The following is a 27,553-nucleotide window of genomic DNA, read 5'->3' as shown; positions in this document are numbered from 1 at the left end:
ATAATTAATATTATATAGGATCTTTTCTTAACTAACACAACTACCATTTTAATAAAAATACTTACTTACTTCATAACACTGCTATATCTTTAGTATGACTATGCACTTGTATGTAACAGCTAAATAGTCTTCCCATACCATAGACCTACGACACAGTGTAGCTGATGGTTACTACAATTTAGGATTGCCATCCGTCCGGGTTTCCCCGGATTTGTCCTAGTTTAGAGGGCATCCGGGGAGCATCCGGGGAAGGTTTTATTTGTAGACCGGGTTATAAAAAAATAATAAATAAAAAAAACTTGGACCGCCCGCGATACTATGCTCGCACACCACGATCAACCGATTCACCGTTCCCCCACATCTCCCGTCGCGGATGCTGATGACATGTTCGGCTTTCGGACTCTAAAATCTGGGGTTTTCACGCGTCTTGTCCGGTTTTCCAAATTTTAGAGACGGCAACCTTACTACAATTCAGTCCTTTTTCGTCTAAGCATCAATGCATACGGTGCATTACAATTTAGCATGGGCTTTCCTTGGTCCAGACGGACTGCAGGCAGGATAATTACAATGTGAAAGTACATAAGCCTATAGGATAATGCGAGATAAATATACATTTATGAAACGAGGGAAATACAGGGTTTGATTTTACAGTAAGAGTTTTGTACCTACTGTGTCCGGTAATAGAAAGGCTTGATGGTTATTACATGGGATTACAAAAATAATTATGTATCTACCTAATGGCAATTGTTAATGTCATCAAATCATTACATAATATTTTGGTAAAAAGTCGTAGAGATAACCATCTCTTTGTGGTAAAGAAAAACATTCAGAAGAAAAGTAGCCTAGAATCTTGAAGAAAATGCATAATGACTGTTTTCTGTGAGTATGATAGATAAAAAAAAATTGAATAAAACTTTAGACGAGTGAAGTCAAAATGTAGGTACAAATTTTTGTCGAAAAAATTGTCCTAGATTTAATTAAAAACATTAAAATTTATTAATAAGATAAAAGTATGTAATTAAATAATTTGTTAATTTCAAAAATTAAGAGCATTATAATTAGAATTTCATTCCCATCAAATCCTCATTCATAATATATTTTAAAATATTATATAAAGCACTATATACTTAAAGAATTTATAATATTAAATACTATAATTGTACACTAATACAATATCATAGTCAATATTAATTCATTGTGAATGACGTTTGTTAAGAGATCAATGACACTCAGTGAAATGTAACGGAAGTGATAATGAGAGTGTATTTATATTACTACTAGCGGATACCCGCGACATCGTCCGCGTCGACTTTAGCTTTCCCGCTTTTATATTTTTTTCTATTGCTACTACACTCCTATTAGTCTTAGGGTAATGTTTAATAGATAGCCTTTCTTACTTAATGGCTAAATAAACACAAAAAGTTTTTTTGTATTGGAACCAATAGTTCCTCAGATGAGCACGTTCAAACAAACAGACTCACACAAAAATACCACGTCTGTTATACCCGAAGGTGTAGGCAGAGGTGTAATACACCTTTATATCACCATGAACAATGCTAGTCTCATGTATAAGAGGCGAGACTATTGCCATACAAATTAGAAAGGACAATAGTACTTTGTCTTACCCGGGAATCGAACCCAAGATCTCGCGATCGGTCATCGATCCAGTCGGTTACACGACCGCGCCGCAGAAGCTCTCACAGACAGACAAACTTTAAAGCTTTATATTATTAGTATAGATAAACAGCTGTCGCTGTTGTATTCATATTGAATGATGAATGGAAAGAATACATTATTTTTATCGACCACAAATAACTTGGCATGAATGATAATGAACCTATAGGCGGTAATATTATAACATTGGATGCATAGACGTGTGGTTAGTCAATGAGGACTTATTTAAAAAAAATAACTTTTCCAAACAAATAATTAAAAATACATACATAGAAAAATGCACGAAAATACAATCGTCCTTATTATACGTATGTATATAACATACATTAAACCACGCCTTTTAGGGCTAGGCAGAGACGAAGGAACTAAATAGTAATAATAAAACATTAAAGGTCTCAAAACTTGAGGTAAGCCTTTGGTCAGCAAAAAATGTGGACCTTTTGCCTAAGTCTTTTCCAAACAATTTTTGGTCACAGCAATAAATATCTAGGTCAGCGGCTCTCCAGTTTTTTGTTGTTAGGATCAGATTAATTTATTGTGCATAATAATATGTGCTCACTGTCGGTAATAAGAGATTTCTGGGTTAAGCAACCCTTCGCGCGGTTACTCTATAGATGGGTGACCGTATAGTGGTAATTGGACTGAGCGTCAGCATGTTTAGGATGGCATGTAATTTTTTATGCTAGTTTGGCTTTGTACTCGAACTAGTTCTTTTGAGGTTGGAACCTTGTCCGCGAAGACTTTAGTATTCAGCAACACTCCTTTTAGCCATAGCGTGATGACAGCATTATCAACAAAATTAAATAGACTATTTCACATTAAAATAAATGTTCAATTCGAACCAGTAGTTTTTGAGATACGCGCGTTGAAACTTGAAAGAAACAAACTACTACTTTAAATTATTTTATAAGTATAGTATAGATAACTATCAGGAATAAGTTTGAAGAACAATTGATCTCAGAGAGTCTCGCGTCGACCACCTGGGTCCCAGTCTCCCAATACGCTCCATCTGGCGTCTAATCCGTGACTAATCCTTCCCATCTGTCAGTTTTTATTACAATTATATTTAAACATAAACCCCCATTACATAAAAACACACTGAAGAAATGCTATAGAACTATTCTTAGTTAAGAACTATCAAAATATGTTTTCTCTTTATCATTTCGCTAAGGAGTAAAAGAAACAAAACTATAAGCCTTTCATAACTTCATATATTTTTATGAATACGGCGATATATATTCAAAGTAAGCTTAGTACCTCGTAATTTTTATTTAGGTGTAGTTTTACGGCCTTAATGTTCTATCAAAGATAACAACGGTAAACTGATAGATCTACCTCTATACATATAATATGTTTGTCTTTAGTAAACAAACAGTGGATAGATAGGGCATTACAAATTTAGTTAGTACCATGTCTAAAGCAATAGGAGATAACATTTTATAGACTTGTCAAGTCAAACATCATCTACGTCATATAATCGAAAATAATACTGTTATTTTTCCTGCCTCATCGTAGGTCACGAGTTTTCTCCCGAAAAAGAATCAAGTCGGGTTAGACCTAAGCGCTTTAATAAAAACCTCTCATTCATTGCGGCTTAGCTTAGCTCGCATTGCGGCGAATCAGCATACATAATTGTCTCAGCTTCGCATATTTTAGTAGCTCACATAGCTTTGGTTGCATAGTTGTAGTCTGCATACAAGTATAAAAGACTTAGGTACCCTTACTTACTACGACTCATATAAAAAAACGCTATTGAATAGATAAACTACCGCTAAATGTACCTCAGAAACCGGGGGAACGTCAGCTATGTATGCAAGCAAAACTAAACTATCTTAGCTTAGCTATCATTCTGCAACCTGCATTAAAATTCCTTAACATATGTCTAGAAATAACACGCTGTAAGTTCATGTAACACAAATAATATTATAAATAATGTCATGTCTATTTCAAGAAGTCTATTTATTTTTCCTTAATTCGGAATAATTTTGTGACGTACATACATGTCAAGGTATTAACGATATAAAGGGGAAAACCTGGTAGGCACGAGACTGATAAATGTTTGACAGACAATTTAACTGACGGTTTTGCCTCTGAACAAATATCGGTCACCGCGGAACTGTTTATCGAATAAATAAATCTAACTAATCATTTGAATTTTTGTTTAACTATCGGTACTTTCGAGAATCGAGATTGACATATAAAATTACTTTAAAATGTTACGGATAAGGGGCGTTAGTTTGTAATCCTTTGTTGATAGCTACCTAACTATCGATAGTCAATAATGATATAAGATTTTAGTTTACGAACAGGTATTGATTAGCACATAGGGTTCCAAAGGGGGCGATACTTTTAGTGCAGGCGGTGGGAGTCCAAATGCAAATGAAAAATAGGTAACAAAAAAAATTATATACCTCTAATGGTAACAATTATATATTGTGCCTTAGCTTAGCAGAGGAACACGATAAGGACTGAAAAAAACCCTATCTTATGAAAAGGCACAGTTTTTTTGTTTTGCAAAGAGGATAAGAAAATATTGGGATTTATGGAGAAGCAAAACATCATGTCGTAATTTTATTTCAACCTGAGCTACGTGGAGTATTAGACAGTTCCGTCATTACAATGTGCTATGTCCTTTATGCCTGAATGACGCACATCACCGTCCTTATTCGTCACCGCTGTAATTTCAGGAAGGATACTGAAGTAATACAAATAATTCACTACGTGACACATACGTGGCTAGTTAACAAGTGTGGCAGTTAAATATGTTCTACAAATTATATTTTATTTTGCTTTTTATTGTAAGTACCTTTTACATAATAGTTTAAAAGTATAACCTGAGTGGTTTCAGATGCGCCTCCCACGCAAGTGGTCGTCGAGGGCTCGTACCCGCAAAACACCAGGCTTTTGGAAGATATGTGTGTAATAGAATAATTGTCACTCAGATAGTTTAAGTGAAATTGCAAGTGATAATCCAACCAGAATGGTAAAATGAGAACGTGTTTTGTGCTTGTATTAAGGAGATAGTGTGATAGAATATAATATACCTGGAAAACATAAGTTATAGAACATTATCAAAAAACTTACACGGATAATATTGGTGAACATATTATTGAATAATTTGTTAATAATTTTATAATTTTCAATAATTTTATATAATTTACCTTCACTCCGAAACACATATAAACGCATTAAGTGTTAGTGGTCAAAGTTCTGTTACATAACAGATGTGGCTTGATACTTTAATAAGCAAAAATATTAGTGGCAAAAGTGATTAATTGAAAAAAATAAAATACGAAAATATACCCTATGCAAATTCGTCTATATTTTGTATTAAATAATCAACAATTAAAAGTGTAACTAATAGTCAAACTAATATTAAGAATTAAAATAAGATATGCCTCCCACGAGCTCCCCTGCAAAGGTCACTGGCATAAAAGCAATAAAATAAACAATTAATTAGGTGACATAGAAACAACCACACATTGCAGTAAAATATGTTTTTTACGAAAATACGAGCACGTGCGAGATTACCAGTACTAAATATGGAGATAAAAATAAAAATATGGATTACAAGTCGCTTCCGCTTGTAGTTTGTATATGATATTTTTGTCATGTGTTTATTAATTTAGGTCAAATATTGAGACTTACGATTGCCTAAGCCCAGAAGGTCTAAGCAATGAGACAAACTCTATCTCAAGGAGATACACTCTTGGCAACTATTTTCAATCCCCAAAAACTATTTTCAATTTTAGACGGAGGATATTTTTAATCTTCTAACGAAACTGAAAGTAAATAAGAATAAAAAAAACTTAGAAAGACTAAAGACATTTAAATGTGATTGTTTCAGATCATCAACACAATCAATATTAGCGGGGCAAAATGCAAAGAATACATTATAGTTATGGAGCAAGATTCATGCAGTGGTCATGTTAAACCAAAGACATTGTAAGTACTTATACCTACCTTAACAATAAACAAAAAATAAGTACAATCGCGGGCAACAATATGATAATTTAAAACACGACTTTCGAGTCAAACAGCAGAGTTGTGTCGTAGGCAAATTTGTTGAGTGTCAAACAAAGATTGGTTTAAGATTTAATATGAGAATTTGACAGTGTTTCCATTTTTTTGCTCGTGACTGTACATTGTATACTTTAACAAATTCGTCTGATGTGACGTCAGCTATATTTGCTATAGGATATATTTTCAAATATACTAGATTGTGCTGAAAGCACAGTAAAAAATTGATATAACAAGACAACATTATTGACAACAACAATCGTAAAATCTAATCTTTTACCCACAGGAATGAAACAGACTGGCATCTATCCAATTGTCCTGACGATCGAACATACACATTATCATATGACGAGATATATAGAAACAAAAGTTGTGTCATAGAACTTAGTTACTCAAGTAAAACAGACATAGAAAACACATGTGAAAGAATTGAACCAGAAGTGAAGGAAGAAATTGATAAAATAAATCTTGTTTATGTTAATGATAATATCACAATAAGTTCTTTAGATGTAGACAATTATAATGAATCTAAAGACTTTTCTCACGTTTTGAAATGTAATTATTCAGAAAATATTTGTGAAGATACTTATTATGGAGACACAGATAGTTATAACGTTACAGCCAATTCCATAGTAGCATTTATTGGGAAAGGCAACAGTGTAATTACAGGAGATAATAATTATAGCAAAAATGTGACAGATTTTAATTGTACGATTATTTCTAATAATACAAAAGTACTGAATGACTATATAACGTTGAGTTATAACATAGTAAAAGACTACAAATGTAAGAAAAACTTTACTAAAGACAATTCGACTATAGTCTCACATTCCGTGAATATTTATTTTCAAAAAGAGTTTATGTATTATAACACGACAAAAGATATAAAATGTTCTAACGTTTTTCAAGCAATTGGAAATGATACTTTAAGTATAGAGTGTAATTTCTATGAAGAGAATTCTACAGATATAGCCCCGACATCAGTACAGAATGATGAAGTGAATATTATTTACGTAAATAAAAATACAAGCTCTCTAGAACTGGTGAATAAGAATTCTGATAATGTGAAGTTTGTAATGCAATGTGATTACATTGAAAGTACATGTTTGGACAAAGAGAGAGTGAAACATGACCATGTAACCGCGACTGCAAATACTATACTTGCTATAATTGGACAAGATGATAACACAAACTTTACACAGGAAAACATAACTACCAAAAATATTACTGGCTTTAACTGCACTTCTATTGCAAATAATACTAATATAGATGAAATATACATAAAACTAACTTATGATGTCATAAGGAAACATAGTTGTTGGAAAAACACTACAAATAATTCAACATTGAGCGTAAATCTATATTTTGAAAATGTACTAATGCCTGCGAGAAACGATAATATTTATTATTTAGGTAATTTTGTACCTATTAATAATGACACGATGAGTATTGACTGCAATTTTGTAACACCTGAGAAAAATACTACTGATATAACACCGGCGCTTATACCAGACTTAGATTATAACACATCTTCGATCTTCAATTGTGAATACGAAAATGAAAAAGATTATTTCAAAACAAATGAAGTACTATCGTTCGGTGATTGTTTGAAAGTTATTAACTATGTGAGTAAAACATTCACTTATGAAACAGATAATATTGTAATGCTGTTAAAGAGAAATGAGGTAAATGTGGACAAAGATAAGGATAAAATTATACATAGCGACAAAAGTAGACCAACAACTAAAACGATACCTGATAGCAGAAGCGAATATATCAAAGTTCATTTGATATTAAATAATAGAAGTAAGTGCAATGAATCTGCTCTCAACATAACTAGAGGAAGAATTATAAATATATCAACAGAAGACGATAATAATTCAACATTTTACGAACTTAATGTTAAAAATTGTTTAAACAATTACAAAGTTAATGAAAGTACCACAAATAATTCAGTCGAGTTAGACATAATTATCAGTAATCAAAATAATTCAGACCTAAACGACACTCTGATAAATAACCTGATTGATGAAAGTACTGGTATCAAAAACAACGACACAAGAAAGGCTATATTAAATTGTCTACACAGTCATAAGAAGGCTATAAATATAAGTAGACATAATAACGACAAGAAATTAACACTGGAATGTGAATTCTTGGACTTAGAACTTTACAAAGAAGTAGATAGAGATATTGTTAATGTAACTACAAAAACTGATACACCAATCATAAATCATACATTAGAAAAATATAGCAGACAACTTAATGATACAGAAGAAAATAGCAGTGATATAAATAATGATACGAAAAGTACAGATTTACCGAATATAACGATTCCACCTGTATATAATAGAAAAGAAATCGCAAAAGTAAGGACCACAGAAGCTCCTGATTCCTGGAATTCGGAGTCCAGTTCGTACTACGGTGAGAAGAAACAGAGAGAGAAGGATAAGGAGCCTTTGTTTGCAGATAATGTCCTTGTGATAGCAACCGCTGTGCTGTCCGTTCTAGGTGCAACAAGTGCTGTCGCGATCTACGCGTTAAAGATATTCAGACCACCGATTTATCGATACCGTAAGTTTAATATTTTGTTATAAAGATATCTTATTTACGTGCTGAAACGTTAACGTTACGTCGTTACCACTATGGTGAACGTACCAATCTTTTATTTAAAGAAGTGGAGTGTTGAGAAAAAAATGATAGAGAATAATGTAGTCTTTTTAATATTTCAAGCGGATAATATTATAACTATAGTTTTTAATATAAATATCGAGTCAAATACCGTATGATAAGATATGTACCTATTATGTATTTTTTTATTAATATTGAAGTTAAGAAGTCGATATTAATTTGTTATTTATTTTCAGATCCAACAGCAACAAGAGATCTTGATGACTGGCGCTTTTCTTAAAACAAGAATGCTTGTCATGTGCGAGGCAGACACTACAAAGTTAACAGCTAAGCTTCGAATAAACACGAAGCGTTATGATATTGTAGCCATACACCGGCTTACAGCGTGAAGTTTCCTAGACAAGACTCGTTGTCATGTTATACGGACTATTGAAAGAATAGTATTGGCCATATTACATAACGTTGTGTACATTATTATGAACATAAAAACAATCCATGACAGAGCTGAAAATGTAAACGCAGAAAGTCGCAAGTAACGAGTCCTACATTCTCTACCACTATCAACTATCGACAACCGGCTGTCAAGAGCTGTCAAGAAATTTTGTATGAAAATTTGATCAACGCCTCTAGCGGGGGCCGAAGAAACTATTTTTCCATTACATTAAAAATGTCAAACTATCGTTACTTGATAGTACCTCCTGCAAGAATCGCCGCACTGGCAACGAAACGGTATAGGCATGTTGCTATATTCAGATACATCAAATTAAATGTATGCTGTATACGACTAAGTTTACTGGATTTACGCCGCTTATGTACATATTATGTATTAGAATGTAAATTCACAAGTATGATATTAACCAAAGCCTAATATAACCTTAATTAGTATTTAAAATCCAACCTAGTCGTTTTACAATAAGTAATTTTATGTTTTGCTTTATGTAAATACCTTTAAGTTTGTACAGACTTAAACTTATAATAAAAGACTTTGTTAAAATTTGTAAATAATAGATCTAATTGTAATAAATACTGTTACAAAAATATGCGTCTTTATTTATTTCTCAAATTCCTAAAAAAGCATACATTTTCACCAAAAGTCTATTAAGAAAAAAATACAAGAATTATATATTTGTATACTTTACTACTAATAAATTATTAGCAAGTGATATTGGTCAAGTCCGAACTCCAGATTTATAAAAACCTAATTTAAAAGATAATCCGAAGCTAACTTCATGTCAACCTAAATCTAACTCAAGTGCATTCTCATGTAACCTTAATAATATCTCAAAAACACAATAAACCTTTCTTCAGAATAAAAGAATAACTTTGTTCCAAGATAACACGATAAGATACATCTAAAGGCATAATAATTATATATTAAGCTAGATTTTCTTGGCAAGGCATCGTTCCCAGGAATAAACATAAAAATAAACTCTCTAAGTAGGAATAAGTACATCTAAAATTGGATCTAGTCCAAATATTACGATATTTATAACGTATTAAACGTCTAGTATTCTGGAAACACCTGGCTTCACCCGATCCATCGATGGACGGCGCGCATGCCCCGACAACACAACCACTGTAAGAAGACCTCTTAAGACCAACATTATTCCCAGTACCTTAGTACAAGAGCGATTTTATAGGCGGGGAAAGGGATCACGTTACGCAAGCCACCGTAACAACTTCAGACAGGTTGGCCTTCGGTAATTCTCGGTAATGTTCGTGAGTTTCCGTTGTGAGTAGAATCTCCGTAGTTTTTCAGACGACGTGGGACGTACTCGGTTTTCGGTTTTTAATTTGATAATGTAATTTTTTTTTCAATATTTTAAATGTTGTATTAAACTAAAATATATCTGGAATTATAAGAGATATAATATAAATGTATTCATTTAATAAATAATGATGAATGTAATATATAATGAACTGTAATTATACAAACTACAGTCAAATCGAAGTTATGTAATAAAAATATAATAAACCTACCGATTTCTAACCACAATTGGTTTAAATTTAACACTTCATGAATAAGCAGGAAATCATATTTTACAATATTCTATAATAATTAAATTTTCCTCGGTTTATATTAACCGAGCAACCTTACTTTACAATAATTAAATAACAGCAATTACTGACTTAAAACCTTATAAGTATAGGTTATTTACGTTCATAACAAAACAAGTAGGTACTTTTTTAAGAAATTCTAATTTACGATAATATAAACGCATTTATAAGGTTATTTAGAGATATGTGTAAATCCGATTGCTTAAACATAACATCGATCATCAATTAAAACTTAATAAAACGTATAGTTCTAATAATCTTTGCAGGCTTAGTATCACAGAATAACTGTGTCAAACGACAAATTAAACAATTTCCCCTGCTACAGTTCGCCCCTGTGCCTAGGGGTGCAACGTCCGCGCCGGCGCGCCCCGTCGATACGCGCCACACCGCCGCCCCAGCCCGAGCGGCTGAATGCACGCGCTCTCACCGCACAACCCAACTTAAACACACAAAAAAATCAACTAAAATCACAAAAAATATCACAATATTACATTTATAACAAAAACCTAGTATTATTTACTTTAAAACAGTGAAACAGCCATCTTGAATAACCATAGATTTATTTTTCGATTGTTATTTTTTTGTGTGCCAGTGACACAATGACTGCTGAGTGCTGTGATGTTTAAATTCGGAATTATTTTTTTAAAGTGATTCGTTTTATGAATCTTTAAGTAATGAGGTGTGTTATAAATTGAGTAGTATTAGAGAACCCATAAATTAGCGTGTGATGTGACAACCTTCTTGCGTAACATACCGGCGTCGGTAAGTACTGGCCACACTTAGCTACTACTTTATATTTTAAGTTCATTTGCCATCATTTGAGATGTTAATAGACCTAAAATGAATCGTAATTGGATTGTCAATAAAGATGGATTGATAATACAATTTCGATTGATATAGGTTTGTAACTCAATTCAGTTTATAGGCGGTTTCTTAAGTACTAGGTTACGTTAAGGTCGTCGTCCCTTCAGAAAAAATCTTTCATTGCATTTTTTTTCTGACCTATTGAACTAAAGTCCTCTAAACGTACCTACTTATAATTCCAATACAGATGCTATAGATAGTTTCTACAGTGTTATATACATTTAAAATTATAGCTCGATCCGTTAAAAGCATGCTACAAATGATATTAATACACATAGCTAACGAAATCACTCTGCTTCGCGTAAATGTTAAGTACTTTAAAATTCTATACACTACCTTTGCTCATACTTGCCTACATTTTTTTTCATACATATATACTAACATATAGATTCACGTCTTTGTGCCCTAAGGGTCGGCAGACACTAATGAAGTCCAGTCTCAAGACCCCTAAAAACTCAATTTTCTTCAATCACGTTCATACAATCATTTATTTCTTCTTGACATTAGTTTATGGAAATGTTAACTTCATACCTATATTCATAATATACAGTTAACGCAGGTTTCTATACCTACAGTGACCGAATGTATATTTATGGTTAGTAAGCTGAAAAACGATAGCCTTTTCAAAATAAAACACGTCAACCTTTACCAATACGTTCATAACCGACAATACAAATTGAATAACAAGCGTATTTTTTCCTTAACATGTCTACAAAAATAAATTTTGGTTGTTTATGCATATCTAGGTGAACTGGCTTCACATGCTTTTAAATCGCCTGACGCATCTTCAAATGTACTAAAATCCTTAGGCCCGACGCCCATTATCGGCATCGGCAAGGAAAAGGATCCTTCGGTATACCTTCATGTAAGAAACTGTCAGATGCACTATGCTTTCGTAAGCTGCGACGCCCTTAAATATGTCGCGGAGTCCTCAAGCGTGCCTACGATTCGAAAAACCTCTAGTCGTAAGTGACAATGAGCAACAATTTTTAGTCCAGGATTAGACAAGAAGTATCCGGCTACTTAAGTTTGTAATAATATCCCTTGTAAATTACTTATAGTATTGACACTTTCATGACATAGCTGTTAAGCTTGCAACCACGCCGCTACCTCTACACACGGGAACCGTTGCGTTTGTTTGATTCCCACATCTAACAAAATATATAATAATTATGGTATCGATTTTTCGGGTCCGGTTGTACTTCATTCCCGTCATTCTTATGTTTTCAAAAAACTCCGCTACATAAGACTAAATTCTATTTTAGTTATTCCTTAAAAACAAAAAAAAACTCTAATTAATATCTCATACAATATAGAGGTAGGTATATTATTAGTCCTACAAAACCTTCTCCTAAGGGCAAAATTTTGAGTAACACATGACCCAGTTCCTAACAAAAGCCATTGAATATAACGAATACATACACAATATATACATATAATATACAAGTGACATATCGTAATTCCCGTTTTATAGTCTATAAACCAAGGTTTGTGCTATATATCCTCATTTACGTTCGAAAACGTATCATATACTATTCAGTATTCAATCTGTGATCTTTAATACGTGTATTACGAGGTTATTTAGCGTCTTTAGGGTTTATCGAAATGTTTTACGTACATACATGCATAATATCAAGCCTGTTGTACCCAAGGGTTTAGTCAAAAGTGTATGAAATATATCCACATTTCTACATTTAGAATTATGGTCCCATGTAATACCGAAAGTATTAATATTACCTAAGTGTTATTTTATATGTTTAATACGATTTCTGTAGCACGATTCTCTGTCATCTATCGACCGATTTTCTTTGAAAATCGGATCAGCGCCTCTAGCGGGCGCCGTGGGAACAATTTTTGCAGTACATTTTAAATGTCAAACTTTTGATACTCGATAGTACCATTTGTAGCTTTTCCAATCGCGCTTCTGTACTTAACAGTCCAGATTCAGGTTGTAGGTAAATTGATAGAACGATTTTCGAAGGCACATCATGCCACCGACTCTTTATTCCAAAAGAATGATGTAGGTGAACTTACTCAAGGTCAACCCCTCCTTCGTCCGGGAGGAGACCTTTACACAGCAGTCATTGGTTAAAAATGTTGCAATGAAGAAGTCGACATGTACCAGTGAACAAAATTTAACTTGAATTGCTTGACGTTTCAACTCTCGACCACAGCCATGGTAACCAGCTCTGAAAAAATCTCTAAATAAATATATACTACTAAAGCCCAAGGTCATATTTATATAGTATAGACCTAGTACATACTATAAACCTAGAACACATAACTCCATGGTATATCTATGTAATAAAGAAGAAAGCCTCTTTATTTCCCCATAACACATCCACTAGGTCCCATAACCCGGTAATGGCTATTCGATAAATAGGATTACGTTTATGTAAATATGTATTACATATAACCATATCGTAATACAAACTTGTAACATTATTATAGAATATATTGTTTATCTTTAATGTTGAAACTATAGCACAAGGATTTTTAATTGACTTAGTCCATGTATACTCATAAGCTATATACACAAATTTTATATACACCTCAAAATAATTAATAATCTTCGCAAAATTACTCTAAATGCTTACAAGTAACAGCGAAGTAAATAAAGCATACACTAATCGACAAAGCACCATAAGAACAGAGACTTAATCTTTTTAGAGCAAAAATTTGACACTCCGAACACAATTTCTGTTAATAAGTCCACACATCGAAAAAGCCTTTTCTTATCAATCCAATCGATGTTTCACATCTTAATTGGGATTCAACGTAACAATTTTCCCATTCCAAATACATTCCCAATGTATTCCTTTCTCCAGTCTGTGTCAACACACGTGTATTCTTGTCCCTATATTTAGCACAAAGCTTTGTGTTCCCAAAAGAAAATAAGCTAAAACCGGCTCCTGTCCCAATAACAAGCCGAAACCATCCCTCTAACGAGGCCCGACCTGGCTAAATAGAGTTAAAAGTATTTAAATGAGGTTAAACCTCAGGGAGGTTATTAAGGAGGTCAGTTTGGCCAAAATGTGGCGTTTATATTCATTGGCTGACCCTACAAAGTCGATTTTATTTAGGGTGAACATGTCAGCATGTAAGGTAACGACTAAGGGCACTTTGTTATTAGCTTTCATACTTGGGAAATGGGGAATCTTTAAAACCCTTTACAAAATTAACATACATATACAATATCACGCCTGTTATACTCGAAAGTGTAGGCCAAGGTATAATAAACCATCAACGATGTTAGTTCCATTATTTTCTTAAATAGTTTTTCAAGACCATGGTATTTTGCAATCATTACTATTATAACCGCGATAAAACCAAGATCTTGTTTACAACAAACGTTAAAAATCATTTATAGCATAACACAGTTTCCTACTGGATATAACTAATCAATAGCAAATAGGTACTGTAATCAATTATAAATAACGAACAACCGATAATACCTTGTAACGTGTGTTATTCGCAATAAAACTTCAAGGCCTATGTGTTTGATGGGAAATTTCCACGTGGTTATAAATATAACTATATAAAGTATCACCTACGGTTATAACTTTAGGTAACACAGTTATAACAGTCACTCGATATTCGCTAGTAAATAATAAATATCATTGGACAACTGACACACGGTCATTTGATTACAAACTGACCATTTGTAAAAAAATAACTGATAAACATACTTATATACTTCTAAGTGCATACTTATATAGATAAATTGACTACCAGGCTCAGAGCGAATACTCGTGCGTATCATATAAAGATTTGTCCCGGGTGGGATTCGAACCCACCACTCGCGGCGCTACAGTTATTGCGGCGAGGTGAGCACTTTAACCACTGCATCAAACGTTCAATTTAAATCGTTAAGCTTTAATTACAAGGATCAGTAACTATTTGCGTGTATTATAAAGTTGTTGACGTCAATTAAATAAATAAATAAAATAAATTTAACCCATTACTGTCCCACTGCTGGGCAAGGGTCTCCTCCCGAAATGAGGGAGGGGTTAGGCCTTAAGTCCACCACGCTGGCCAAGTGCGGGTTGGGGACTTTGCATGCCCTCAATAAATGTATTTAACAAATTTTAGGCATGCAAGGTTTCCTCACGATGTTTTCCTTCACCGTTGGAGCATGTGATAATTATTTCTAATACACACATAACTTCGAAAAGTCATTGGTGTGTTGCTACGGATTCGAACCTGCGACCACTGGCGTGGGAGGTGTTGACGTCAATTAGGGTATGAAAATTAATTAGTATTATACATATGTCCATATAACATGTCCTTTTGATCAAATTGGGTTTGTACTGTGTTTACCAAAATAGACAATAAGGTATGGTAAATTTAAAATTGTCATCGCGTTTATGACCCGTTACTAATTTTGTATTATGTGTACAAACCGCGATAGTTTATAAACCTTAATGGACATTTAGGTGTATATCACTTCGAAAGTTTGACAGTTAAGTACTTGAAAAAATGAGGCCTTTAAGAAGCACTTTTCAGCTTTCTATTGAATAATTCTTGATAGATTCTTCTAGGTTTGGTACACTCTCGTCTTAATAATAGTGAAGGATCATGATACTAACTGTATCAAGTGCCAAGTAAAAAACCGTTGCAGCAGTTAATTTGTAATGAAATTTTTAAGTAGATACAATAAATTAGAAACAAAAAGAAGCTGCGATCAATAAAACATCACCTTCTTCGTTTCTACATAAATATAGAAAGGAAAAAAATTAAAAAATTGAAAGTTTAAAAAAGTATCAGAGGTACGTTTTTTCAGTGACATACTATACAGCAAATCAATGCACGTGCCTTACGTCAAGCAATAGTAAAGGTGTAAAGAAAATAAATTAATCAGCAAGGCTACCAATCAATACGAACACACGCTCTAACTCTTCTTTACTGCACTTGTTTGTTTAGTCCACAGTCCACATCCCCCGGCCATCGACAATGAAGCCTCTCAATTTACGAGGTGTGCTCAATAAACCAACAAACTCCTAGTGTTTTATTCAGTGGAGCTCTACTAGGTTTGTAGGGACAATCAAACAAGCTATCGACACGCTCTCAATAGCATGAAAGCAGAAAAAAAGTACTTTGTACTTTCTGCGTTTTTTTACTCGACTGTGCGACACGAACAGGGACCTCAGTTGACAACCAGTAAACGTCATTTTAATAGTCACTAAAGAGGACATTGCTGCTTTGACATTAACTATTAATTTCTATTATTTTAAGATAAAAAGCTATGTAACATAGTGGCTATAAAGTAGTTGTGAACTGAGATACACAATAGCACCCCCTACTGAGTCACGAGTATATACATAAGTATGATCCCATTACTACAAGACATGTATATTGTTTTAGTTTTTTTTTTATTAGGTCGAAATTTTAATACTAGAACCAAGTCCAAATCCAGGAGGCATTTAGCTGCTAAGCTATAAAATCAACTTATTGATATGACTTCTGACAGACATTGTAAACTCCACGATAACACAAACTCACCAGACATAAAGGTATTTTGTAACCTAGAAATATTAACAATCAATCAAAAATCTAACGCTTAACATACTTAAATTTATAACAAACTAAACGGTACTTAAAAAAGAAAACAATTAGTCAGTTGCCAGCGATGTAAAGGGATACAATTAAAATGACAAATGAGTGCGGAACCGATACGTCGACTCAATAACGTTCACACGTCACGATCTGGGTTAATGAGAACTGCTCTAAATATTCATTTGGGAATACAAAGGCTAGGAAACGTATAAATTGAGGTAACAAAGTGAAAAATCAACGACTTTTGTTGTATGACCAGATGTAATGTGAATGAAACAAGGTAAGTTTGTAGAGGTTGTACCTCTAGCAAGTTCGTTGCGTGCGTTCTTTGGTCTCTGTCTACCTCTCACTGGTCGTGTCGGTTATCCGTCCCACGAGACCATAAGAGTGACGGAATAGAGAGTGTGCACAACTTGGACACTATAAACAAAGTTCTGCACAGATGGCCAGTTTCAATGAAACTGACCGCCATAGCCGTATATCGGCTAGGAGGACATTACGTCTATGGGATAAGTATGTACTTAGTTGAATGTATGTACCTATGACTGTTAAAATTGCTTTCACCAGCTTATTGCGAGGCTTGTCTATCATTTTAACAAAATTAAATGTTCGGCTCGAAATTAAAACGTTTTCTTATTCGTTTGTATGTTCATAATAATTTGATATCTCTCTAGTGACACATATTTACTATGGTGAGTGCATTCAGTGCGTGCAAGCACTTATAGAATAGCGTATATCCTTGCACATAATGGTACCTATATTTACGTACAATCAACTATGCATTTTTCCTCCTAACCCATAACGTACTTCGTAGAGCATAGGTCAATCTATTGACGTATTAAATGGAATGTTTAACATCTGAAAATCGTGGTTAGTAACGCGATTCTGTCGATAGTTTGACATTTAGAATGTACTGCCAAAATAGTTCCTAAGACGACCGTTAGAGGCGCTGGTCAGATTTTCATACAAAATTTCCTAATGACAGGCCGGTTGTCGGTAGCTGATAGTAGTAGAGAATCTTCTCTGATCTTCATAATTTAATAAGGGGAAGTAGATAAAATTATATCATTATAAAGTATACAATGAAACACATAATAAAAGACAGAATAAAACTCAACTCTCATACATAAAAGGTTCACTTTACCTGCCATTCATTTATTTGTGCAAGTGCGCCAGTATTTTAGCGTTCATTCAAAACTGTGTGTAAGCACTTATATGAGTGGCAATTCAAAAAATTCACAGCATTTGACTGCAGATACGTTGCGCCATTACCAACACCGCACTGCAGCAAAACTCGACGATTTACTTCTTTTAAAACCAACTATATTCACAAATATAAATATGGATATGGAATATAAACATTGACGGAAATTTTGAAATATACTCTTTCGCGGTTAAAGCTGCACTTACCGATTGAAGAAACTCAGTGGGTTAATGCTTAGCTTAGCTAGATATATGTTGATGCAATTTTAGCAAAGTGGTGCCTAAACTGCTTCCGCGTTCTATTGGAGATACTTGCCCGAAAACACAATCGCATCTTGCGTCTGCGATCAACTTGAAAAAAAATTTAACAGGCAATTACGATAGTTTTTGCCAAGCCTTGTTTGTCTTAGAACTCCTGACTCTTGTACAATATGGATACTATAGTAAGAATGATCATCGATCGATACCAGTCCAATCAGTAAAGAATTTCGATAAGGACAATTAAACAGCAGCTCTTGGACTTGCCAAACGATCTTAATCCATAAAAACATAAACATCATCGAGCATCATCAAATATTTGACATTATGCCGATTTGATTGTATAACAAATCTATCAATGAGCTGCAAAACAATTTCGTAAACGCAACATCCACTAACACAAGGCTAGACTTCTTGTTTTACCCACATATACATATACTTACACACAGTAACTAGATTCAACGTATTTAAATCTAGTCTAGGTCTAGTCGTGCAACTGATTCGGTTTGTGCAAGCGAGTAGCAAATTAAATTATGCTTTGAACACAATCGAGTGAAGAAGCTTTCGTGCGGGAGATTCATAAATCTTTGTAGAGAACGCTTTGTCTGCTCGTGTGTCCTTGACACTGGTCGATGGCCAACGGATGTTAGACTATTAGTAGACGGAACATCTTTCTGTCCGTAAAAGACTAAGTTTCTTATATGTTGTTTGTAGACAAAATATATGGTACTTGAAATTTACTTGGTGTGGGAAGAATACAGTGTTATTTTTATTAATTCAGGTCCCGATATTTTACTTGTATGCAAATGAATAGTGCTTGATTTAGGTAAAATATAGAATTAGCTAACTGTACACTATTGTTAATTTCTAATTCCAAGTAAAACTAAAGATAAACTATTATGTAACTATTGACTTGTACAAGCATCTTATTGGTAAGAAAATCATTTAGTTAATAATTTCTGCTAATTACGCGTCGAATAGGTCATCCGGTCAAATCCATAATTATTTTTATAAAATCACGACATTTTGCATGTGGGCATAATGCTACTATCCCACTTTTAATCATCCAGAACTCTAAAAACTAAATCTTCCTTCACATTTATTCATATTGTCGGGCAATATTCTCTGCTACTATATAGCCGGTAGTCTATCGTATGCGACAAACTGCCTCCCGGGGGGCGCCTCGTTAGCAAGCTTCTACAACGTTACACTGTTGTCCTACCCCGAGACCCCTGACGTTGCTTCACATTGTTCACGAATTATACTGGATTTATTTCGTGCAAGAATTAACCCTCTACCGCATGTGAACCCATATATGGTTTTGCAAAAAATAGGTTATATTGTTAAGTTATACTTTATTTATATTACTAGCTGACTGGCATAACTTCGCTTGCATCACGTAAGAGAGAATGGGTCAAAATTTTCCCCGTTTTTGTAACATTTTTTACTGGTACTCTGCTCCTATTAGTCGAAGCGTAATGATATATAGCCTATAGCCTTGCTTGATAAATGGGCTATCTAACACTGAAATGAATTTTCAAATCGAACTAGTGGTTCCTGAAATAAGCGCGTTGAAACAAACAAACTCTTTAGCTTTATAATATTAGCATAGATAAGTAATGTGCCCATGCAGGGAGATTACATATCGTCAATTTTCTGATATAGCAAACAAATATAATGTTACAAAAAAAATACACTCAAAAGGAGAAAAGATAAAGCCTGCTTTGACATAATATCACAACGTATTCCTATTGGATATGTAGAAAAACCTTAGATGTACCGCGATTCTTTACCACTGTCGACTACCGACAACCGGCTGGCTATCGAAGTATATTGTATGACAATCGGTTCAGCGCCTCTAGCGGGCGTAGTAGAAACTATTTTGGGAGTACACTTTAAATGCCAATCTCTCTATACACGAAAGTACCGAATGTACAGAATAGTGTTACTCGGTGTTACTGCTTTCGCTATTGTGTCGAGCTTGATATCACTTGTCAAATTAATAGAACATATAGTGTAAAACTTATTTATCGTTACAGACATACTTATTTTAGTATTATTACGGTATTTTCGAATATATACTCGGTACTAGGTAAAATAACCGCATTTTCCTCCACGTGTTTACATAATATGGTCTATCTATAAATTATGACACATTGTCCAGAAGTTAAAACTGTTGTAAAAATCCGTACATAGGTATATACATAATATCACGTGTGTTATACTCTAAGGTGTTGGTAGAGGAGTATAAAATACACCAATTTTGCAATTAACGATATTAGTCTCATGTTACGGGCGAGCCATTTGCTGTTTATCGGGCACGTATCCAAACTCCGGGCTTGCTAATGAGAAAATCTAAATTAATTCTGATATACATTAGAAAATACCAATAGTAACCCGACCCGGGAATCGAACCCGTGACCTCACGATCAGTAGATGCATATGCTACCGAAAACGACACAGTGTACTGTACATATCGCAAACTGACATGTAAACTGCCAACAAATAGCTTCGAAATAGATACTACTTCCTGACATTCAGTTTCACGTTGCAAGCTCTACAAACGAAATAAAACTAGAAAAGTGACATTCAGACAACTAGCAAACGAAAAATGCTATCATATTCAGTGAAAATATGCAGACAAATATTTTCAACTACCTACAAAATTGCGAGGCACATAAAATATGACGTCACACCACAGAATAAACGGTGACATTAATCAAAGTCGTGTGTTATTACTAGCATTCCTGAGCTGCCGACACGGTTCGAACACACAATGGGACAGGTCTTGCTATACTGGTTGTTAGTACACTTTGTGAAACTACCAACATTACTTGACCCGCACTGTGATTAGGCGTTTTCCTTCAAGAGCTACATTCCTTGTAGAGAATTTTAGCTGTTAGACGAATCAGTTGTGATAACTTGACTGCCCTTGAAATTTTGTATGATATGTTACTATAGGAAATGATAATAAATAGGGAAAATAAGTAATATTGAATAAACATCCTTGTGTCATATTTTGTGGTGTAAGAGAAACAAACAGCTAGGTAATAATATGCTATATGAGCATATTATTTTACTATGTTTGTGATGTTTGTAAATCGAAAGGAGATTCGGAAGTGAAATTAATATGTTAAAAAACACGTTTTACGTATCTTCCATAATAGTTATATACTTTTACAGAAGACACGTTAAACATTGGCCCCTATTATATTATCAGACAGTAATCGTTAAAGTAAGGGGTTGCGTTTAAGAACAAGAGAAACGATAAAAATTGGGGGAGGGACACTTCTTCCCCTTGTGGTTTGCATTTTCCTCGGGCAGAATTTCAGTAAATTCCTGCAGATTTTTGAACCTCCTACAAGAGAATTATTGTGTTTTGAAATCGTTTGCATGTCTGTCAGAAGATTAAGTGATTGGATTGATCCGTGGTCTTCAACTCCCTTCATGTCTCTCTATCAAAACTTTTTTATTAGTTTTTTAGTACGTAACACACAAGTTCCGGGTCGCTGTGAAACATTGTTCTAGCTTCTCGCTTATGTCACCATTCCGGGAGCCCATAAGGGTGGACCGTCTTGCTCTCCCCGGACAGCTGCGAAACTAGCCTTATAGCTTTTATTATAATATTCATTTTATCTACCTAAAAACGACGTTGTTGGAATGACAACAGACGGCAAATATTCAAACGATACTAGTTTGTACAACTACATAAACTACATGTCATGTCTTATTTTATACGAACAGGCATAAAATTTACAACATATAGGCCAAAGGTAAAGAATAGCACGTCGTCGAAGCATTTTCTTGGAACATTAATCATTGTGAAGCGATAAAAAGCTTGGTTCTTTAAGTCGTGTTGCCACGCGAAGGCGCGCCTGCCTTTGTATTGATTTGCCATGGTTTTGGCGATGCGGGACTTCTGTTAGCTTCAGGCCGACCTCAAGGGGACGGTTTATATGCAGATGTGTTTGGATAAAAGTGTAGATTTTTCCAAGAAATATAAACTAAAAGTTGTCTTGCCGGTTGAAATGTACCTCAGAAAACGGAGGTGAATTGGTAAGAACCAGCAGTTTATCTATTTAATAGCGTTTAAACTCATATAAAAAACGGAATTGAATAGCTAAACTGCCGCTATAAGTACCTCAGAAACTGGGCGTGAATCAGTTACATACTTCGGCCACACTTCGGCCACATTTCTCTGTCGAATCTCCTTCTTATTTACATTAATTACAAACAGAGTAAAATATTATGTACATACATACATATATTATATCCTACATTTTTTTTTTTTTTTTACTTGTTTAATGCATGAGAGCAGTGATAGCCGAGTGGTATAAGTTGACACCTCCCACGCAAGTGGTCGCAGGTTCGAACCCGAGGCAACACACCAATGACTTTTCGAAGTTATGTGTGTATTAGAAATAATTATCACATGCTCCAACGGTGAAGGAAAACATCGTGAGGAAACCTTGCATGCCTAAAATTTGTTTAAAACATTTATTGAGGGTATGCAAGGTCCCCAACCCGCACTTGGCCAGCGTGGTGGACTCAAGGCCTAACCCCTCCCTCATTACGGGAGGAGACCCTTGCCCAGCAGTGGGACAATAATGGGTTAAATTTATTTAATGCATGAAATTGCATCCCCAACGCCCGGGGGAGCGCTGGGGTATGTGGGGCTCTCCGAACCAGAAGGGCAAGGCCTACCCACCGAACCACCAAGGTGTTGCCTCCTCGCCGCTTAGTGCCGAGGCCACGGGAACGCCTTTAGGCACACATCCGCGGCCCCGACGCGGCCGTCCACAATGTGGACCCGTCCACAGTGTGGGACGACACCCCAACACACGGGTGCCGTCCCCCCACATGCCCCCTAGTGCAGTGGCCAGAAAACTCCCCCGAGTTCGCCCGCCAGGGGGCCTTCGGAAGCCGGGACAGGCCTCGCGCAGATGCGCAGCTTGTCCCGGCCGCCGGCGGCGGAAAGGTGTGTAGGCCGCCGCCACCTCCTCGTCGACCAACTAGCCCGAAAGTGGTAGTCTGCCCACTCCCAGGCCCTGCGGTCCCACCACCAGCCGCCATGGGTTAAGAGCCGGGTCCGACCGCCCGACCCACGACTCCCCACGGCAGCCCCACCGTTGCCGCATCACGCGGTGCGGCCCCGCCCAGTCGCGGAGGATAAGGTGCCCAGCAACGACACACTAGAAAACCTCTTCCTCCGCGACTAGCCCCTCCAAAACCAGCCGGACCTACGTCGCCTCGGCCCAGCCGGCCGGCCGCTTTGGTCCCCCGGGTTAGTGCGGTACCGCCCAGACAGGGAAGCGGCCTCTCCAATGGGTCTCTCTTCGCTTCACCGCGGCCGAAGTGCGCCCTCACCTCAAGGATCGCGGCTACTAAGCCCCCCCACCACAGCAAGGTGGAGACCCGTCGGGGGAGTCGGCCACTGTACCTAGAACATCATGTATACCGAGTATACCGACGTATGAAACAGTACGAGTCAAATTCAGCTCAGCAGAAAAGTAAGGGTAAATAAAAATAAATCTAAATTGAGGAGTTCAAACTTATATGCAGTAATAAAATGCACTATAATACAAGTTGACCTAGGTTATGTGATGTGTGGGCGAGTCTACCGAGCTCTTACACGTTACTACCAGTTTAACTCGCGTGGGATGATGATATAACTATGTCAGGTATATTGTAGCTCTTTGATAAAGCGCGGTTTAACGCTGTTAGATAGAATTAAAAATAGCTACAGCTGTCTCTGTGGTTTGTGCGATTGTGTATGCGACTACTGATCACTAGGTTCGATTCCCGAGTTTCTTTTTTTTTTGGTTATATGATAGTTTTAACTTTACTTATCCTTTACACATTTTTGTCGGTAATTTGTCGATAACTAATCAGAGGGATAAGTAACATTAGCATGGATATTTTTAAAATGGGTGTCTTCATATTGATTCTTGAACGTCTCCGTGGATTGAATCTAGATAAAGAGTTAATCCCGATTGTTATTATTTACGATAACAAGCATTTGGACAGTTTGAACAACTTTGACACTAAGTTGACCTACGACCTACAATACGAGGAATGAATGAATGCCCCAAAAAGCGTTATATTCTAAAAATAACGTCACAAACTTGTAACCCTCCTTACTTGTAGTAAACAAGTAAAGGCGAACTAGCTCGCTAATTGGAGAGAATCTTGAAGAAAACGCTCTCTTTTGAGCCCAGTGTGCGCTGCGCTCTTCAGAATATTAAATGTTTGAATACGCGAGAGGTCAGACTAACGTTGATTCTTATATTAATATTTGTAGTTTGTTGTACATTTTGTGTTGCTTTTTAATACAATATCGGCTGAGGTTATGCTAGGTTTAGGTTTTTTAAATCCAGTGTAGGCTATCTGAAAATAATTTGAATACTAAAGAAGAGATAGGCGAGGCTAGTGAGGCTAGTGCTGGATACGATGGTATGATGATCTAACGGCACCTTTAACCACACATAAAGGGCCAATAAAAAAATACTAAAGAAAAAAAAGTGTCCTTAGATGGGAACAATTACTTAAAAACAGAAGTGTACGAAGAATAGCCATGCAAAGCAATCGCAAAATAATAATTATTATTATTTACCGTTAACAGAGGAAAATTTAAAGTTAATAACAATAACTTAAATCCGCACAAAAACCGTCACAGAAACCATTAAGAAAAACGCTAGGCGTAGCAAAACCTTTCACTTTTCGTAGCTCCACCTATAAGCCTACAGTCTACACCGCTACGGTATGTCTACGCTTTTAACGCTCTCTTTATAGGCGATATTATACAAGCGTTACGGTTTCGTTGCGAAACGAATAAACCGACGAAATAAAATTTGTCCGAGTGATAGATACTTACACTTTTTTTTCTTTTGCCTGATTGAGTATCCCACTGCTGGGCAAAGGCCTTCTTCCTTCCCATCCATATCCCGTATCGGCGGCAAGACCCGACCAGACCTTCTCAAACGCGTCAAGATCACTTACGTATTTTTTTAATAAGACAATTCTAGCGAGTCTACGCGTGAAGTCTAGTAATAAATATATTTATGCCTTTTAATATTAGTATTTAAATTTATTAGAATTTGTAGTAGGTAAAATAAAATAAACAATCGCGTGACCGTAGCCGACGTTTAACTGTACAAGATTATAATTGTTGTAGCCGTCATTTAAATAATAACTACCTTTATTGTTATTTACCGTTGTTTAGCGTGTATGCTTACTTTTAACTATAATTGAATATAGATAAAGTAATGTTGGGAAGGTTTTCCACAGGTCGGTGACCTGGGAAATTATATTTAGCAACAATAAAATCACTTCTCGTAATGAGAAAGACGGGTTACACCTCTTGTCCACCACGCTGTTCAAATGCGGGTTCAAAGACTGTTAAAAAAATCTCTCAGACATGCAAGGTGTCATCGTGTTTTTTTTCCCCGTTAAAATAAATAATTCGTATATACATACATGTAACTGCGAAAAGTCATTGAAGTGGTCCCTGGATTTTACACATATTTAGATTTAAGGCAAAATATAAACAGTTTAGTTTACCCGTGAAAATTCTTTATAGTCTACACAAATACAGCCAAGATATCCGTATATACCACACGTGAAGCACTCACAGAAAGAGCTCATATAGTAGATAGTAATTTCCTGCAGGAACGCGACAGTGTCTATATGATCTATCGATTGTCGATATCAACACAATGCTTTCTATTAACACGGGGAAGTCGCTCTCTTTGTTGAAAAACCTCGTTCACTTAAATGGTAAAGTATTTAACTTACTAAATACATTTTTTGCTTTATCACGCCCGCTTTTTGAAGGTTTTTTTTGTCATATTGGTGTTAAGAAAGTTCTTTTACTAGTTTTGAGGTTACTTGACACGAGAATCGTAGTTCTTTTATTTTAACATTTTGTTAGATACGGAAATGAAACCCGGATAATACAATACACATAAATCCAAATCACTTTTTATCAAGGGCTAAATTGGATACTAAGCGTCAATTTTACAGTTTATATGTGTAATAAGTTTAAAATATACTATCTGCTAGTTAAAATTACAACAAATCGATAAAAACAAGTCCATCTGAAATGTTAGGTAAGTATCTGATCTAATACTTATCCAGAAAATTGGAACAGAGCCTAAATCTATAAAATAAATATTATGAACACTGGCAACATATTAAGCCATTTAAAATACCAATAATCTAATTACGATATCAAAATTGCACCACAATTTATGAAATGAGGTCACTTTACAAATTTTGCAACTGCGACTGGCCACTAACAAAACAAGTCAAATATTGTCGCATAATAAAAAATAATAATTTCAAACAACGATCGGCTTTTGTTTTTTTGTTTCGGATTCTTGTGTGATTTTAAAACACATTTCTTTAAGTTATTTATAGATTTGTTTTATTTTGCATAGTTAAAGCGTTTCCTTTGTGTATCGTTATGTAAGTACCCTTGTCAAACTACAATGCGTTAGTGACTAACTTTTATAGGAAGAAGACACGCTGTTTTAATTGTAAGTGTTACGTCATATTTTCTAAAACGATATTATTATGAACCATGAAATCTTTTCCTTTAAAAAATATGAAAAAATGAACCCAAAAATTAAAAAAATATTTAAGTACAAGTCTTCAAATGCTTTTGTAACACTAACTCCTCGGAGAGGTCGAAAAATATTAAAATGTCGGGGTCTAATTTCACAATGTCACGGCTTACTTTTGCTGACCTTCTTCGGCTTTCTTGCGGCCTATTTGCGGCTCTTTTGCGACTATTTTGCGGCTTTTCTGTAGCAACACCAAATGACATCCTCATAGGTCCGCAACAAATTTTGTAAAGAAACTGATATTATGAAGGGTTTTCATAAAAATGGATCCTATTGATATTAGGGGGCCGAAATCCGGATCGGACTTCGTTTTCTCGTAAGCCTTTTGTATCGGTCATGTGTATGTAATATAGAGGTAAAATAAATATTGAGACGTGAGTAGTTGTAGTTACTGATCGGTCCGTATAGCAAACGACCGGGCCGGTGATAATATAATTTGTTTGACTAATTAATTAAGTTTTGACGACGTAGTAGGTACTAAGGTATAAGTAATAAGTAGGTTTGTTAGATATAGTAGTATTAACAGTAGGTCATAAAACTTTTAAATTAACAAGATTGGTACAAAAAATAATAGTATTGACGCTTCGGTCGCGTGTCCTTTGGGGTTCGCTACTCATACCCGTGAAAGCGGAGTTGACCTATACATTCGTATTTATAATACTTAT

At 35.3% G+C, this 27,553-nt stretch overlaps 2 protein-coding genes across 5 annotated transcripts in view; both read left to right on the top strand.

Annotated features, from left to right (window-relative positions):
* The first annotated feature begins 4,363 nt into the window (after positions 1–4,363).
* LOC142973845 (uncharacterized) lies at positions 4,364–9,346 on the top strand. Its single transcript, XM_076115866.1, has 4 exons — positions 4,364–4,472; positions 5,522–5,619; positions 5,981–8,268; positions 8,562–9,346. Exons 1-4 carry the CDS (start codon positions 4,437–4,439, stop codon positions 8,603–8,605), a joined length of 2,466 nt encoding a protein of 821 aa, XP_075971981.1. The 5' UTR covers positions 4,364–4,436; the 3' UTR covers positions 8,606–9,346.
* A 1,402-nt stretch (positions 9,347–10,748) lies between these two features.
* Positions 10,749–27,553, top strand: part of LOC142973452 (uncharacterized) — a 66,662-nt gene continuing 49,857 nt past the window's right edge. For all 4 annotated transcript variants that reach the window (XM_076115141.1, XM_076115139.1, XM_076115142.1 and 1 more), the window contains exon 1: positions 10,749–11,145. The gene's annotated coding sequence lies outside the window, so the exon portion shown is untranslated. The remainder of the gene's footprint in view (positions 11,146–27,553) is intronic.

This window comes from Anticarsia gemmatalis, chromosome 6, assembly GCF_050436995.1.
Source record: "Anticarsia gemmatalis isolate Benzon Research Colony breed Stoneville strain chromosome 6, ilAntGemm2 primary, whole genome shotgun sequence".
Classification (NCBI taxonomy): Eukaryota; Metazoa; Arthropoda; class Insecta; order Lepidoptera; family Erebidae; genus Anticarsia; species Anticarsia gemmatalis.
The sequence above is the reverse complement of the archived record's forward strand: the minus strand, read 5'-3'. Positions and strand labels throughout refer to the sequence as shown.